The sequence below is a fragment of the Giraffa tippelskirchi genome, chromosome 4 (assembly GCF_054371585.1).
Source record: "Giraffa tippelskirchi isolate mGirTip1 chromosome 4, T2T-mGirTip1v1.2.pri, whole genome shotgun sequence".
Taxonomy (NCBI): domain Eukaryota; kingdom Metazoa; phylum Chordata; class Mammalia; order Artiodactyla; family Giraffidae; genus Giraffa; species Giraffa tippelskirchi.
In genome coordinates, this window is record NC_137278.1 from 161,378,617 (window position 1) to 161,392,780 (window position 14,164).

A 14,164-nucleotide genomic window follows, 5' to 3' on the forward strand; every position below is an offset into this window, starting at 1 on the left:
CAAGACAAGGAGGTGCCTACTTTCAACACTCCTATTTAACATAGTGCTATAAGTACCAGCCAGAGCAATCATGCAAGAAAAATAAATAAAAGGCATACAAATCAGAAAGAGAAGAGTAAAACTGCCTTTGTCTGCAGACAATATGATCTCATATGTGGAAAATCCTAAAGACTCCACCTCCATTTGTGGCTCTCAGATTCCAATGAAATCCACCAAAAACTTTAGCACTAATAAACAAATCAAGTTGCAGGATACAAAACCAACATCTAAAAATCATCCACATTTCTATATACTAATAAGACATCTGAACAATAAATAAAGAAAACAACCCTATTCAGTACAGTATCAAAAACAATGCAATACTTAGGTATAAATTTAACCAAGGAGGTGAAAGATCTATACACTGAAAACTATACCACTTAAATGCAAATGAAGACACAAACATATGGAAAGACATTCTGTGTTCATGGTTCAGAAGAATTAATATTGATAAAGGTTTCATACTATCCCCAAACCATCTATAGATTCAACGCAATACCCATCAAAATTCCAATGACATTTTTCACAGAAACAGAAAAAGCAAACCTTAAATGATAAATCTTTTGAACTGTGGTGTTGGAGAAGACTCTTGAGAGCCCCTTGGACAGCAAGGAGATACAACCAGTTCATCCTAAAGGAAATCAATTCTGAATATTCATTGGAAGGACTGATGCTGAAGATGAAACTCCAATACTCTGGCCACCTGATGCGAAGAACTGACTCATTTGAAAAGATCCTGATGCTGGGAAAGATTTAAGGTGAGAGGAGAAGGGGATGACAGAGGATGATATGGTTGGATGGCATCACTGACTCAATGGACATGAGTTTGTGCAGGCTCCAGGAGTTGGTGATGGACGGGGAAGCCTCGAGTGCTGCAGTCCATGGTGTCGTAAAGAGTGGGACATGGCTGAGCGACTGAACTGAACTGAAATGGTAAATCATTTTGCCTTGATGACCAATCATATTTGCATTCACAGGAACAGAAAAAAAAAGCAAAAGCAAATTAAAGTCAGATCATTGAAATCTGAGATCCATAGATCCATGTGAGGAAAAAGAAAATGGATCTGAGTAATTGACTGAAAGAAGTCAACATTTAAAAATGCTCTAAAATTTCTGTTTTTAATTTAAAAAATAAAAAATGTTCCAGGGCAGTTCACAAAGAGCACAAGAATCACCTAAGAAGTTTATTCTAAAAATCTACCTCCAGACATTCTGTTTCAAAAGTAGAGGTCAGAAAGACTTTTTAGAAATACTATGCTACACATGAGAAATCTGGAGATCAGGATGATTTATCTAAGGAGTAGAACTGAGATTCAAACACAAATCTCTTTCAGTTCAAAGTTCCTGTTCTCTATACTAAAATGTTACTCTAAGTTACAAATACATGTTATTTCCATGGAATTCTCCAGTCCAGAACATTAGAGTGGGTAGCCTTTCCCTTCTCTAGGGGATCTTCCCAATCCAGGGATCGAACCCAGGTCTCCCATATTGCAGGCGGATTCTTTACCAGCTGAGCCACAAGGGAAGCCCATAATGTTACTCTAAGTTACAAATACATGTTATTGAAGAAATTCGTATAATTCCTTAATGTGAGGACTCGGTAAATTAGTGAAGCTGATGAGAATAATTATGACAATAAAGATCTTTAAATGTTTTGGGAAGTGACACCATGCTAAGTAAAAGCAGGATTATAGGGTAAAAAGGAAAATCTTCAAAGCTAGAATAGATTTATTTCAGTAACACAGAACAGATGATTATAGGAAAAGATATAATCAATGTTTGTCTCATTTATTCTAGGGGCAAGCTATTTCCACTTTTATTAATATACACTTCTCACTGGTTCATTATCCTGATTCATTTTAGAACTTTTTCATTCCCTGTCAAATTAACTGTCTTGACTACCTCATTCTTTCTCCAAATAAAGACTTTGTTTCTCATTATTAATTATTTGGTAGAATAAACTGGCAGCTATCAACTAAATGGAACTGTTGTGAAACTAAGCAACCAAAATATTTAAACTTTAAAAAGCATAGATGGTAGAAATAAAAATTCTGGCAAGAGTAAGTTAAAATAATACCAGACAGTTTTAAAATTCTAACCCTGAAATTAAAGCAAGCCACACAGAATATTTTCCGTCTACTGTTATTGACTTCGGTTGTATTGTAGAGAATCTAATTCTTCATCTGTTAGAGGCTGAATTGATCCCAATATTCAGTAGTCATGTCTCAAATGGTCCCATGATAAAATACGTTAGAAGCATGAGTGATTTCAGTAATTTTTTTTTTTTTTTTTGGTTACTAGTTCAATACTCCATTAGAATTAATTGCTCTTCAAGGTGAAAAACATTTCCCGGAACACAAAGATATGTGATTATTGCCACTGACATGTCTCTTTAAGCTCAGTCTCTAGAATGATTTCTTTTGGCATTAGGAAGCAAAATGGGATTCCTTTACAATGGCAGGCTGTCCAAAGCCTTTACTCAAAAACAGGATCAAGAATTCTCAAATGCACAGCATGAAACAGAATTACAAATCAGGTGTGTTATGACAAATGAATGAGGTCAATGTGACAAGCGACTGAGAGTTGTCAAAAATTAACTTCACCATTATCTGGAGAGCAAGGTTAGAAGAACATTGAATTATTATCAAATTTTCACAAAACATTACAGTTAACTCATGAGTATAAAGTATAGATTCTCAGGGAAATCATAATAGCTGAGTTTTCTGTTAGGAAGATTAAATTCAAATTAGATATTATAGAGAGATCACAGAGAATGAAAACATCAAAACAAAGATTGGCTGATGTTATATCTGCAGAGTGATCACAAAACTTCATGAAATTCAAATATGTAGAAGTTTAATTAGGAAGGAAGTTTGCTGCCTTTGGATACCTTAACAGAATGCTCTTAGGATTAAGAGATATTTTACTCTCAAACACGTTTCAAAATGTGCACACTATACAATACTATGCATCACATCATAATCAGCAAGAATAATTAACAATTAGGGGGAGAAAAAAACCAGGGTGTGAAATATGAGAAAAATATAATATGAAATATGAGAGAAATATAAAATATAAAAGTAAAATAATATAAAAGAAATATACACAGAGTTAAATTGCACAAAACTTGCCAACACAACTCCATTCAAATAATAACCTTTAGGTGCTGCTAAAGTGTCTAGGTTTCCCCTCAGGAGAAAAACATACATATTTCATCCCTGATGCTTCTTATTTATTTCTTAGATACATGGGATGGTGAGACAATAATGCCTTTTTAAATTTATATCTTAAAAAATTATTTCCTGAAACCTAAATTCTGAAATTTGCTCTAAAGATCTTTACGCTATCATCAAAATTCTCTAAGGCATGGTATGTTCACATTTAAAAAGTGTGTACATTGTTTACACACAGAGGGAAAGCTGATAACATGACTTGGGAAAACAAATGAAGTGACTAGAAAATGTTTTTCATATAATTTTATATACTTTCAAAAATCTAAGTTTCAGGGGTTGGTAAAGAATGTGAAGATATTTATATTTTTCCAAAATTTACATTCTAGATTATATAATGTCTTAATTCAACTTAGAAAATGATTCCATTTGCATATTATAAAAGACCTTAAAACAGACTGACTTTTGAATTAAAATTTATGCAAGATAAAATGCAATTTTAACTTGAGCTTCCCTTCACATTAAACGTAAAACCTTCTATCAAATACATTCAGTCATTGTAAGAATTTAATTCCTAATTCACTTATTTTAGTAAAATTTTTCAAATTATCATCTTAAGGCTAATATTTTAATAAAACTAAAATCTCCAATTCAAAAATAAAAGTTCTTACATAAGATAGCTGATTTTTATTTTAAATTACTGAATTAGAGTGCCCTCTATTGGATAAAAAGGCAATAAATGTTAAAATGACAAAGAATAGTTAAAATACCTAAAAAATTCAAGCCAAGTTATTAATATGTAAAATATATTTATCAATAACATAAATGCTACACAACAGATTTTCCTGTACTTTGATTTCTTCAAAATTACTTCTGGAATTATCTGTCATATGACAACAAGTTGAACGTTCCATATCATATAAACTTAAATTTTAACTGAACTCAAACACCTGTCCTTCAGCTAGTAATGTGAATAATAAACAACAGTGTTTTCCACATTTAACATTCCATTATAATATAGAAATAATTGCAACTTGTGACTATGGCTGAACTACAGTTTGAATTTTCCTTAATGATGAACTGAAACCTCCCTACTTCAAGAGAGCTCTTACACTGCACAGTAGGAGAATTAGGCTGGGCACCAGAAATCTGAGATTTATTTAGATCTAAAATTCCATAATTCTGTGGTTTTAGCAAGACCTCAGTTCAGACTCATTATCTGAGGCCTGGATTACTTCAGTAAGGTCCTAGCAGAGTTTTGGTCCTCTAGACCAATAATATACATGTTAGTATAAGCTTTTTAAAGAACAATGTTCAGAATCACCCAAAACAATTCTGTTGCAGTTGTTCTGCCATGGTACCTGAGGGTGTCAGCATTTTTTGAAGCTTCCTAGATAAGTCTAATGTACGACCACTGTTAAGAATCACTGTTTGAGTCTCTCCCCAGAACACCTGACATCGAGGTACCACTTCTAACTTCTAAAATTGTCACCTTCATGAATGGACTCCCACACTCAAGAGTTATTCTCCTCAGCATCAATATTAAACTTCTGACTAGCTTCCCAATCTAATTATCTGCCCTGTTCTCTAACGAAATAGTTGAGTGGTAAGACTGCCTTTGTCCAGATCCAGTAAATACCAGACTGGCCCTGGTATTTACTGTGTAAACTTAGGAAGGTCATACAAGTTCTCTGTGCCTCCATTTTTCTTATCTGTAAAACGGGAGGAGTAATACTACCTATCTCATAGGGTTAGTGTGAGGATTAAATCAATTAATATAAAGTGTTATGTCAATGTTAAAAAGTTATTATGACTTATCCAGCTTCGCTCTCCACTACTTTTCAAAACAAACTCTCATGGTAAATTATCCTCATTTTAAGTGCTAGGCCTCACCTTTGGGCTTTTGCACATTATGTTTCTGCAGACTGAAATTCTCTCCTATTCATTCATTCCAATACAAGTGCAGAGATTATTTCCCCTTCCTCCAGACTGCGATTTAATTTCTCCCTACCTCCATGAAGACGTCAATGAATACCTATAAATCATTAATCTCTTCCTTTAAAAAATTTCCTTTGGCTACAGGGTAATTTATTATAAGAAATAAAGCTGGGAATTAATGACATTGGCTCTGAGTTTGAATCCTAGATCTGTCACTTACCAGCTGAGTCATTTCCCAAATCTATAACTCCATTATTAGGATTACTGTATGGATTAGGTGGCTTAAGTAATACAAAGCATTGAAACATCAGATAGCAAGCACCTAATAAATGTCAATTCTTATAATATTTATTTGTTTTTTATATTAGTCTCATCTACATACAGTGATTTAAGACTTCTTGGAGCAGAAATTCTGAACTCCTCGAAGTTAGAAACCATATCTCATTATTGCTATTATGAGTGCTACAGCTCACAACACTGTAATGACCATTTATATTAAATGATCTATAAGAACTCAGTTAAATTTTTTGTATAACTTGAGAGTATAATTCCTTAAAAACTTGGAAAACCATTCTTGATAAATAGAAACAGACATTCAACAAAACAGGAATTAACTCAAATACAATATAGGCTGTAGAGAAAGTTAAATTGCATTGCTTTTTAAACATTCAATAACAAGTTTCTATCAGATTCAACTTCCTAAAGTCAGCTTTCAAGAGTGCATTTTATGCATCCAAAATCCTTTAGATTTTTCTCATTTCCTAAAAAATAAATACCAAAATTCTCAGCCTGACATTCAAAATCATCCATGGCCTGAATTCATCCTATCTTCTAATCTTATCTCCATTGTCCCCCTTTATGAACTTTATTATTCCAGGTAAATAGAACTATTTGCTCTTACTCATGTGTACCCTCTGCTTTTCTGCTTCATGTAACCTTTAATATTTTCGTATGATAATATTTTCAAAGAACACAATATAAAGTTTCATTACAGGAACACAGAGTGATCACTTTTATGGACATATAAGCTTGAATTTTGAACTTAAGTTCAACTTAGGAGCATTTATTTCTCCCTTAGTACTGTCACAGCCTTTGACTTACAAAAAAACAGTCTTTGACTTACAAAAATTTGGCCACCACTCACCCTAAATTATGTCACCCTCTCAATGCCAAAAGCCCTTGCCATCACTACTCAAAAGATATAAGTTTGAATTATGGTCTCCAAGCAGAGCATGCAGACCCTAGGGTACACAAGATACCAACTGAATAAAAGAAAAAATTAGATCATCCATTTTACACTTTAACATCCTCACTTGAATTTCTCTTATAGTATATGCCCCATAATTTATAGCATATATTCTTAAAAATTATAAATAAATACATTTGGGATTTTTGCTCAAAATTTGTTTACTACTGGTACATAACAAGAAAAGTTTAGAAACCACTGGTCTAGAATATCAGGTCTTTCAGAAAAATTTGTGGGTTAAGAAATAGAAGACCAGAAGTAGTCACTTTAGAGATATCTTTAGGAATGGACCTAAACACTATGTATTGTTTATGTAGGATAAATATGTCTTAATTTCTAATCAACTTTCAAGGAAATGTGGAAATGTAACTGGTTTGTAATTGGAGTTAGCATAGGCGTATTGTAGATTTTTTTAAAAAAAACAAGGAGTTTTGCCCTAACATTAAAGTTAGTACAGTAAATATTTCATTACTATAAAAATATCATTTGGGAAAACCTACAAGTATTTACTTCATTATACATATAGTTAATCATAATTACTCATAAAGAGCTTTTATTGGAGCCAATAACGTGATGTTTTACAAAACATAGTAAAAGAAAAAACAAAACAAAACAAAACAGGCCTAGAAGGTATGATAGACTAGCAAATACTACCCCAGGAAAGTGTCACTTTAAGTAACAGTTAAGTAACTAAATGAAGTAAATGTTCTCTTAACAGTCAGTATACTTAGCAAACATTTTTTAGCCTTCATAAATAAAATGACGTACTTAACACAATCCACTCTATTACTGGTTTTTGAAGAAAGTATAATGTTTCTATAACAAATTAAGTACTAAAAGTGATAAAAGTTTTCATAACATAATAATGCATTTCCTTTAATAGCAAAGCATCCTATAAATCCTTCTATAGGACTAAAGACAGATATAAAAATCTTGACTTTAAACTGATTCTCTATAGTTTTTCTTGCTATTGTATCAATACAAAAATTCAACTAAGCAAGAATCTCTTACTCATGATTCAGATTCTGAGCTTACAGTTTGCATGCAAACTACTGGGATTTGTGTAAGATTATGAAAATATGCAGGTCAAACTATCCACAATGAATCTCTCCTACTATGATTTATACAGTGGGCAGGAAGTATACATTCATGGCTCGGCTATGTCTTTCTTCTTCAAGATGGTGTTAGACTCAGATGACAGAGAAAACAGGGAAAAAAGACAAAAGGAAGGTTTTCTTCTTTCTTTGGAAACCACTGTCATTATGCCCAATAAAACTAAAAGAACATAATCAAAGGGACTATGAATTTTCATGTTACAAGAGTCTAACAGTGGTGAGATCATCACAAACCATAAGTGATTTATCAAAGCATTTCTTCCCTACACATGCAGTGAGAATGGAACACTAATAAATATCAGGGAAGAGCAACAAGGAGTCTGACATTTGACCCTGGCTAAATCTAAAGATAAGATAACACATAAATCCCATGGTTTTCAGGTACACAATGAACTGGCAAAGACAGAGATATTGTCTTCTTTCCCCCCTTACTTACTACACTCTGGCTTCCATTTTTCCCAAGTTCTTCCTCTGAAATCTTGCTCAAATTATCTAAGTAGTGGTCTGATATTGTGTGGCACAAATCTTCAAAAGAATAATCCTTTTCTTGACAGAGCTTTATTTCATCCAAGAGTTTTGATAATTCACCAGTCACAGCTTCACCTATAAGACGAGAGTAACTTTTTCAGAAGTTTCAAAAAAGAATACTGCTAAAACTTCATGCTAAATAATAAAAATATAACCAGTATAATTCTAGAACCCAAAATACGGCAATCAAAATTATCAGAAAGTTTATTTTGCTGAAAGTAAGGTACTAACACCTCCAAGGTAAGAGAAACCCCAATAAGACGGTAGGCACTGAGAGAGGGCATCAGAGGGCAGGCAGATTGAAACCACAATCACAGAAAACTAACCAATCTAATCGCATGGACCATATTTTGTCTAATTCAATGAAACTAAGCCATGCCATGTAGGGCCAACCAAGACGGGCAGGTCACGGTGAAGAGTTCTGACAAAATGTGGTCCACAGGAAAAGGGAATGGCAAACCACTTCAGTGTTCCTGCCTTGAGAACCCCATGAACAGTATGAAAAGGCAAAAAGATATGACACTGAAAGATGAACTCCCCAGGTCAGTAGGTGCCCAATATGCTACTGGAGATCAGTGGAGAAATAACTCCAGAAAGAATGAAGAGACGGAGCCAAAGCAAAAACAACACTCAGTTGTGCATGTGACTGGTGATAGAAGCAAGGTCAGATGCTGTAAAGAGCAGTATCGAATAGGAACCTGGAATGTTAGGTCCATGAATCAAGGCAAATTGGAAGTGGTCAAACAGGAGATGGCAAGAGTGAACGTCGACATTTTAGGAATCAGTGAACTAAAATGGACTGAAATGGGTGAATTTAACTCAGATGACCATTATATCTACTACTGTGGGCAAGAATCCCCTAGAAGAAATGGACTAGGCATCATAGTCAACAAAAGAGTCCGAAATGCAGCACTTGGATGCAATCTCAAAAACGACAGAATGATCTCTGCTCTTTTCCAAGACAAACTATTCAATATCACGGTAATCCAAGTCTATGCCCTGACCAGTAACGCCGAAGAAGCTGAAGTTGAACGGTTCCATGAAGAACTACAAGACCTTTTGGAACTAACACCCAAAAAAGATGTCCTTTTCATCATAGGGGACTGGAAATGCAAAAGTAGGAAGTCAAGAAACACCTGTAATAACAGGCAGATTTGCCCTTGGAGTACAGAATGAAGCAGGGCAAAGGCTAATAGAGTTTTGCCAAGAGAACGCACTGGTCATAGCAAACACCCTCTTCCAACAACACAAGAGAAGACTCTACACATGGACATCACCAGATGGTCAACACTGAAAACAGATTGATTATATTCTTTGCAGCCAAAGATGGAGAAGCTCTATACAGTAAGCAAAAACAAGACTGGGAACTGACTGTGGCTCAGATCATGAACTCCTTATTACCAAATTTAGACTTAAATTGAAGAAAGTGGGGAAAACCACTAGACTATTCGGGTATGACCTAAGTCAAATCCCTTATGATTATACAGTGGAAGTGAGAAACAGATTTAAGGGACTAGATCTGATAGACAGAGTGCCTGATGAACTGTGGACATTGTTCAAGACACAGGGATCAAGACCATCCTCAAGAAAAAGAAATGAAAAAAAGCAAAATGGCTGTCTGAGGAGGCCTTACAAATAGCTGTGAAAAGAAGAGAAGCCAAAAGCAAAGGAGAAAAGGAAAGATAGACACATTTAAATTCCAAAGAATAGCAAGGAGATATAAGAAAGCCTTCTTCAGTGATCAGTGCAAAGAAATAGAGGAAAATAATAGAATGGGAAAGACTAGAGAGATTTTCAAGAAAATTAGAGATACCAAGGGAACTTTTCATGCAAAGATGGGCTCAATAAAGGAGAGAAATGGTATGGACCTAACAAAAGCAGAAGATATTAAGAAGATGTGCCAAGAATACACAGAAGAACTGTACAAAGAAGATCTTCACACCCTGATAATCACGATGGTGTGATCACTCACCTAGAGCCAGACATCCTGGAATGTGAAGTCAAGTGGGCCTTAGGAAGCATCACTACGAACAAAGCTAGTGAAGGTGATGAAATTCCAGTTGAGCTATTTCGAATCCTAAAAGATGATGCTGTGAAAGCACTGCACTTAATATGCCAGCAAAATTTGAAAACTCAGCAGTGGCCACAGGACTGGAAAAGGTCAGTTTTCATTCCAATCGCAAAGAAAGGCAATGTCAAAAAAATGTTCAAACTACAGCATAATTGCACTCATCTCACACACTAGTAAAGTAACGCTCATAATTCTCCAAACCAAGCTTCAGCAACACATGAACTGTGAACTTCCAGATGTTCAATCTGGTTTTAGAAAAGGCAGAGGAACCAGAGATCAAATTGCCAACATCCGCTGGATCACTGAAAAAGCAAGAGAGTTCCAGAAAAACATCTATTTCTGCTTTATTGACTATGCCAAAGCTTTTGACTGTGTGGATCACAATAAACTGTAGAAAATTCTTCAAGAGATGGGAATACCAGACCACCTGACCTGCCTCTTGAGAAATCTGTGTGCAGGTCAGGAAGCAACAGTTAGAACTGGACATGGAACAACAGACTGGTTCCAAATAGGAAAAGGAGTAAGTCAAGGCTGTAATTGTCACCCTGCTTATTTAACTTATATGCAGAGTACATCATGAGAAACACTGGACTGGATGAAGCACAAGCTGGAATCAAGATTGCCAGGAGAAACATCAATAACCTCAGATATGCAGATGACACCACCCTTATGGCAGAAAGCAAAGAAGAAATAAAGAACATTTTGATGAAAGTGAAAGAGGAGAGTGAAAAAGTTGGCTTAAAACTCAACATCCAGAAAACTAAGATCATGGCATCTGGTCCCATCACTTCATGGCAAATAGATGGGGAAAAGTGGAAACAGTGTCAGACTTTATTTCGGAGGGGCACCAAAATCACTGCAGATGGAGACTGCAGCCATGAAATTGAAACACACTTGCTCTTTGGAAGAAAAGTTATGACCAAACTAGATGGTATATTAAAAAGCAGAGGCATTACTTTGACAACAAAGGTCCACCTTGTCAAGGCTATGGTTTTTCTAGTAGTCATGCATGGATGTGCAATTGAACTATAAAGAAAGCTGAGCACTGAAGAATTGATGCTTTTGAACTGTGGTGTTGGAGAAGACTCTTGAGAGTCCCTTGGACTGCAAGGAGATTCAACCAGTTCTTTCTAAAGAAGATCAGTCCTGAGTTTTCATTGGAAGGACTGATGTTGAAGTTGAAACTCCAATACTTTGGCCACCTCGTGCAAAGAGCTGACTCATCTGAAAAGACCCTAATGCTGACAAAGTTTGAAAGCAGGAGGAGAAGGGGACAACAGAGGATGAGATGGTTGGATAGCATCACTGACTCAATAGACATTAGTTTGGGTAAACTCCGGGAGTTGGTGATGGACAGGGAGGCCTGGCGTGTTGCGGTCCATGGGGTCGCAAAGAGTTGGACACGACTGAATGACAGAACTGAACATGAACTGAAACCATAATTAGTATGATAATATTAAAAGACAAAAACAAATTCCAGTTTTGTCTATTTTTATTCTTTATCAAAATGAAAATAAGTTATTGAAGGCTTACATAAATGTAGTACATAAAATCATTTGGAATTACAATTCCTAAAACTTCACTTATAATAGCATTTAATTTCAATAGTGTTTTAGAACAGTGGTCCTGAACATTTTTGGCACCAGGGACTGGTTTTGTGGAAGACAATTTTCCCACAGTCAGCATTGGGGGAATGGTTTGGGGATGATTCAAGCACATTACACTTACTGTGCACTTTATTACTATTATATCAGTCCACCTCATATCACCAGGCATTAGATCCTGGAGGTTGGGGACCTCAACCCAAGTATTTGTGGGCATTATACTTTATTGACAGAATTCATTCAACATTAAAAAATTGAAATAGTGCTGGGATTCTACTTTCTAGGTTCAACAAAAACAAACAGTAGAACATATTTAAACAAATAATTATATAACTAATAAAGGGATAACAGAAGGAACAGATATATAATATGCATCAACTATGGACATGAATATTTCATAGGTTACAGGCAAATACTAATTTTTTTTTCTAATTATTCTCAGAAAGCAACTTCATCCCAATAATTTATTCTAAAAGAAAAACAGCAGTTACATTCAAGATATATGTTTTTTAGTCCACCTTAAAAACAAATTTTAGGGGGAAAAGTCAACTGTGAAATATCCACTCCATGTAAGCTTCATGTCAGCAGGGATTGCTATTTCCCTTGATCACCACTGTATCTCAGGACTAAGAATAGTATCTGATAAACAGTAGAGGCTCAATAAATATTGACTGAATAATGGATAAAATATAGATTATAAGATATAACTTATTAGACCTTAAATTTTCACAAGTTTGAGCCCTTTTGTACATACAGCATAAAATTGTACATAACAGTCTAATATTATCTCAAGGGTTTTACAATTAGCTACTCACTTTTGGTCTTCTGGGAAGGAGATTCAACAGGAGATGAAATATGTGTTTCTTGTGTCATATCTTCCTGTACGTGCTCTTCAAGGACTGCTGGTCTTCCCACACCTTCTAAATATTCTGTGTATATAAGTTTTTGAAATTACATACTTGAATTCATATATGTTAAAAACTCTAACTTGGTTTTACTTTTGATGGTCACTTTTTCAGTTATTTGTTCACATCCTAAGTTTTTTAAAAAAACTTCAAAAAACCAAAGTGAAAAATCTTCATGATGAGCTATTAATTTAAAGCTTTTTAATTAAAACAGAAAAAATATTTCAAAAGAGACTCATGAATCCTTTTCATGAAAAGTAAACTTTTGTCACAGTCTTTCCTTAAAAATAAATGTACCAGTTGAAGATAGAATAACATCCTTGGTTTCCTTAAATAAATAATATCTGGAGGTTTAAAACTCTCTGACTGATGCTTTGAATAGACCATGTCCATAAACAGCGATATAAAATTTAGATGCATATAACAACCATTCAGGTAACATAAATAAATGAAGTGGGATAAGCTTAATTTGCAATGGTGTTATAATCTTGTGATATAAACATAATTGCATATTGAACTTTAGTTCAACAAAAAATAATGTTTTTTGCATTATTCTTGAAGCAGTGTTACACACTCAGCACCTCACTCATTTTTCCAACTTTGATGAGGACATAGTAATAATAAAACTTAAATATTGCTTTCTCTACACTCAGCACTGTTTTAAGTATTTGATATAAATTAACTCATTTAATCTTCACAAGACTATGACACAGGCACTATTATTATCTCAGCTTTAAAGATGAAAACTAAAGGGGAAGGATTATTATCTTGGCCATGTTTATTCAGCTAGTAAGTAGCAAGCCCAGATAGATATAAGAATCATCTCACTTTTCTCTCAATCATAAAGAAAACAGCATCTGAATGCAGGGATATGTGTCAACTAACATTTAATCTCAAAGATACAGAAAAAAAACAGACAGCCTGCAGAGCCTAGTTAACCAGAGAGCAGATGCACCATCTAAAGATCAGCCATGAAGTAAAATGAAAGCTTGCATTTTTTGAGAAATCAAAACCCTGGAGTGTTATCTGAAATCCTGAAAGCTAATTCAATTTTACAGAAACACAGCATGGGCCAAAAGTATGTGATCTACTGCCCAAAAGGCATTCATCACAGTTTGTAGCCTCTAAAGGATTAAATCAACAGATTCCTCCCCAAGGGTATCTTTTATTTGTGCTTCTTTATTCAGAAGGCACTTCTTTTTTCTTAAAACTCAGTTAAGACACTTTGTGCTTTCATGCCAACCACCTGTGTCTTCATACTATCCAAACAGTTTCTACCTAAGAGCAATTCTACTAGGCAAATTCTGCTAGGAAAAGAAAGCAGCATATGGCATTCTATCCTTACAATTTTTGACCCAGGCAGTAATTTTACCTACTATAAATTGTATTTACTGCAATGACAAACTTTTTCATAAGATATTAAATGTGCCAGTGATTGAACACCAGGAATGCAGAGAATATAGATAACGTGTTCACAATCTAAAATTTGACAATAACTATAAAAATTCAAAGTCGCAAATACTGTATCACAAATTGACATACCTAATG

General features: G+C 34.7%; 1 protein-coding gene across 5 annotated transcripts in view; it reads right to left on the reverse strand.

Annotated features, from left to right (window-relative positions):
• ANKS1B (ankyrin repeat and sterile alpha motif domain containing 1B) overlaps positions 1–14,164 on the reverse strand; it is a 1,049,816-nt gene that overhangs the window by 887,599 nt on the left and 148,053 nt on the right. For all 5 annotated transcript variants that reach the window (XM_081595385.1, XM_081595384.1, XM_081595383.1 and 2 more), the window contains exons 7-8: positions 12,527–12,640; positions 7,945–8,111 (exon numbers count right to left, since the gene is read on the reverse strand). In XM_081595385.1, the coding sequence (XP_081451511.1) occupies positions 7,945–8,111; positions 12,527–12,640 (281 nt within the window). The remainder of the gene's footprint in view (positions 1–7,944; positions 8,112–12,526; positions 12,641–14,164) is intronic.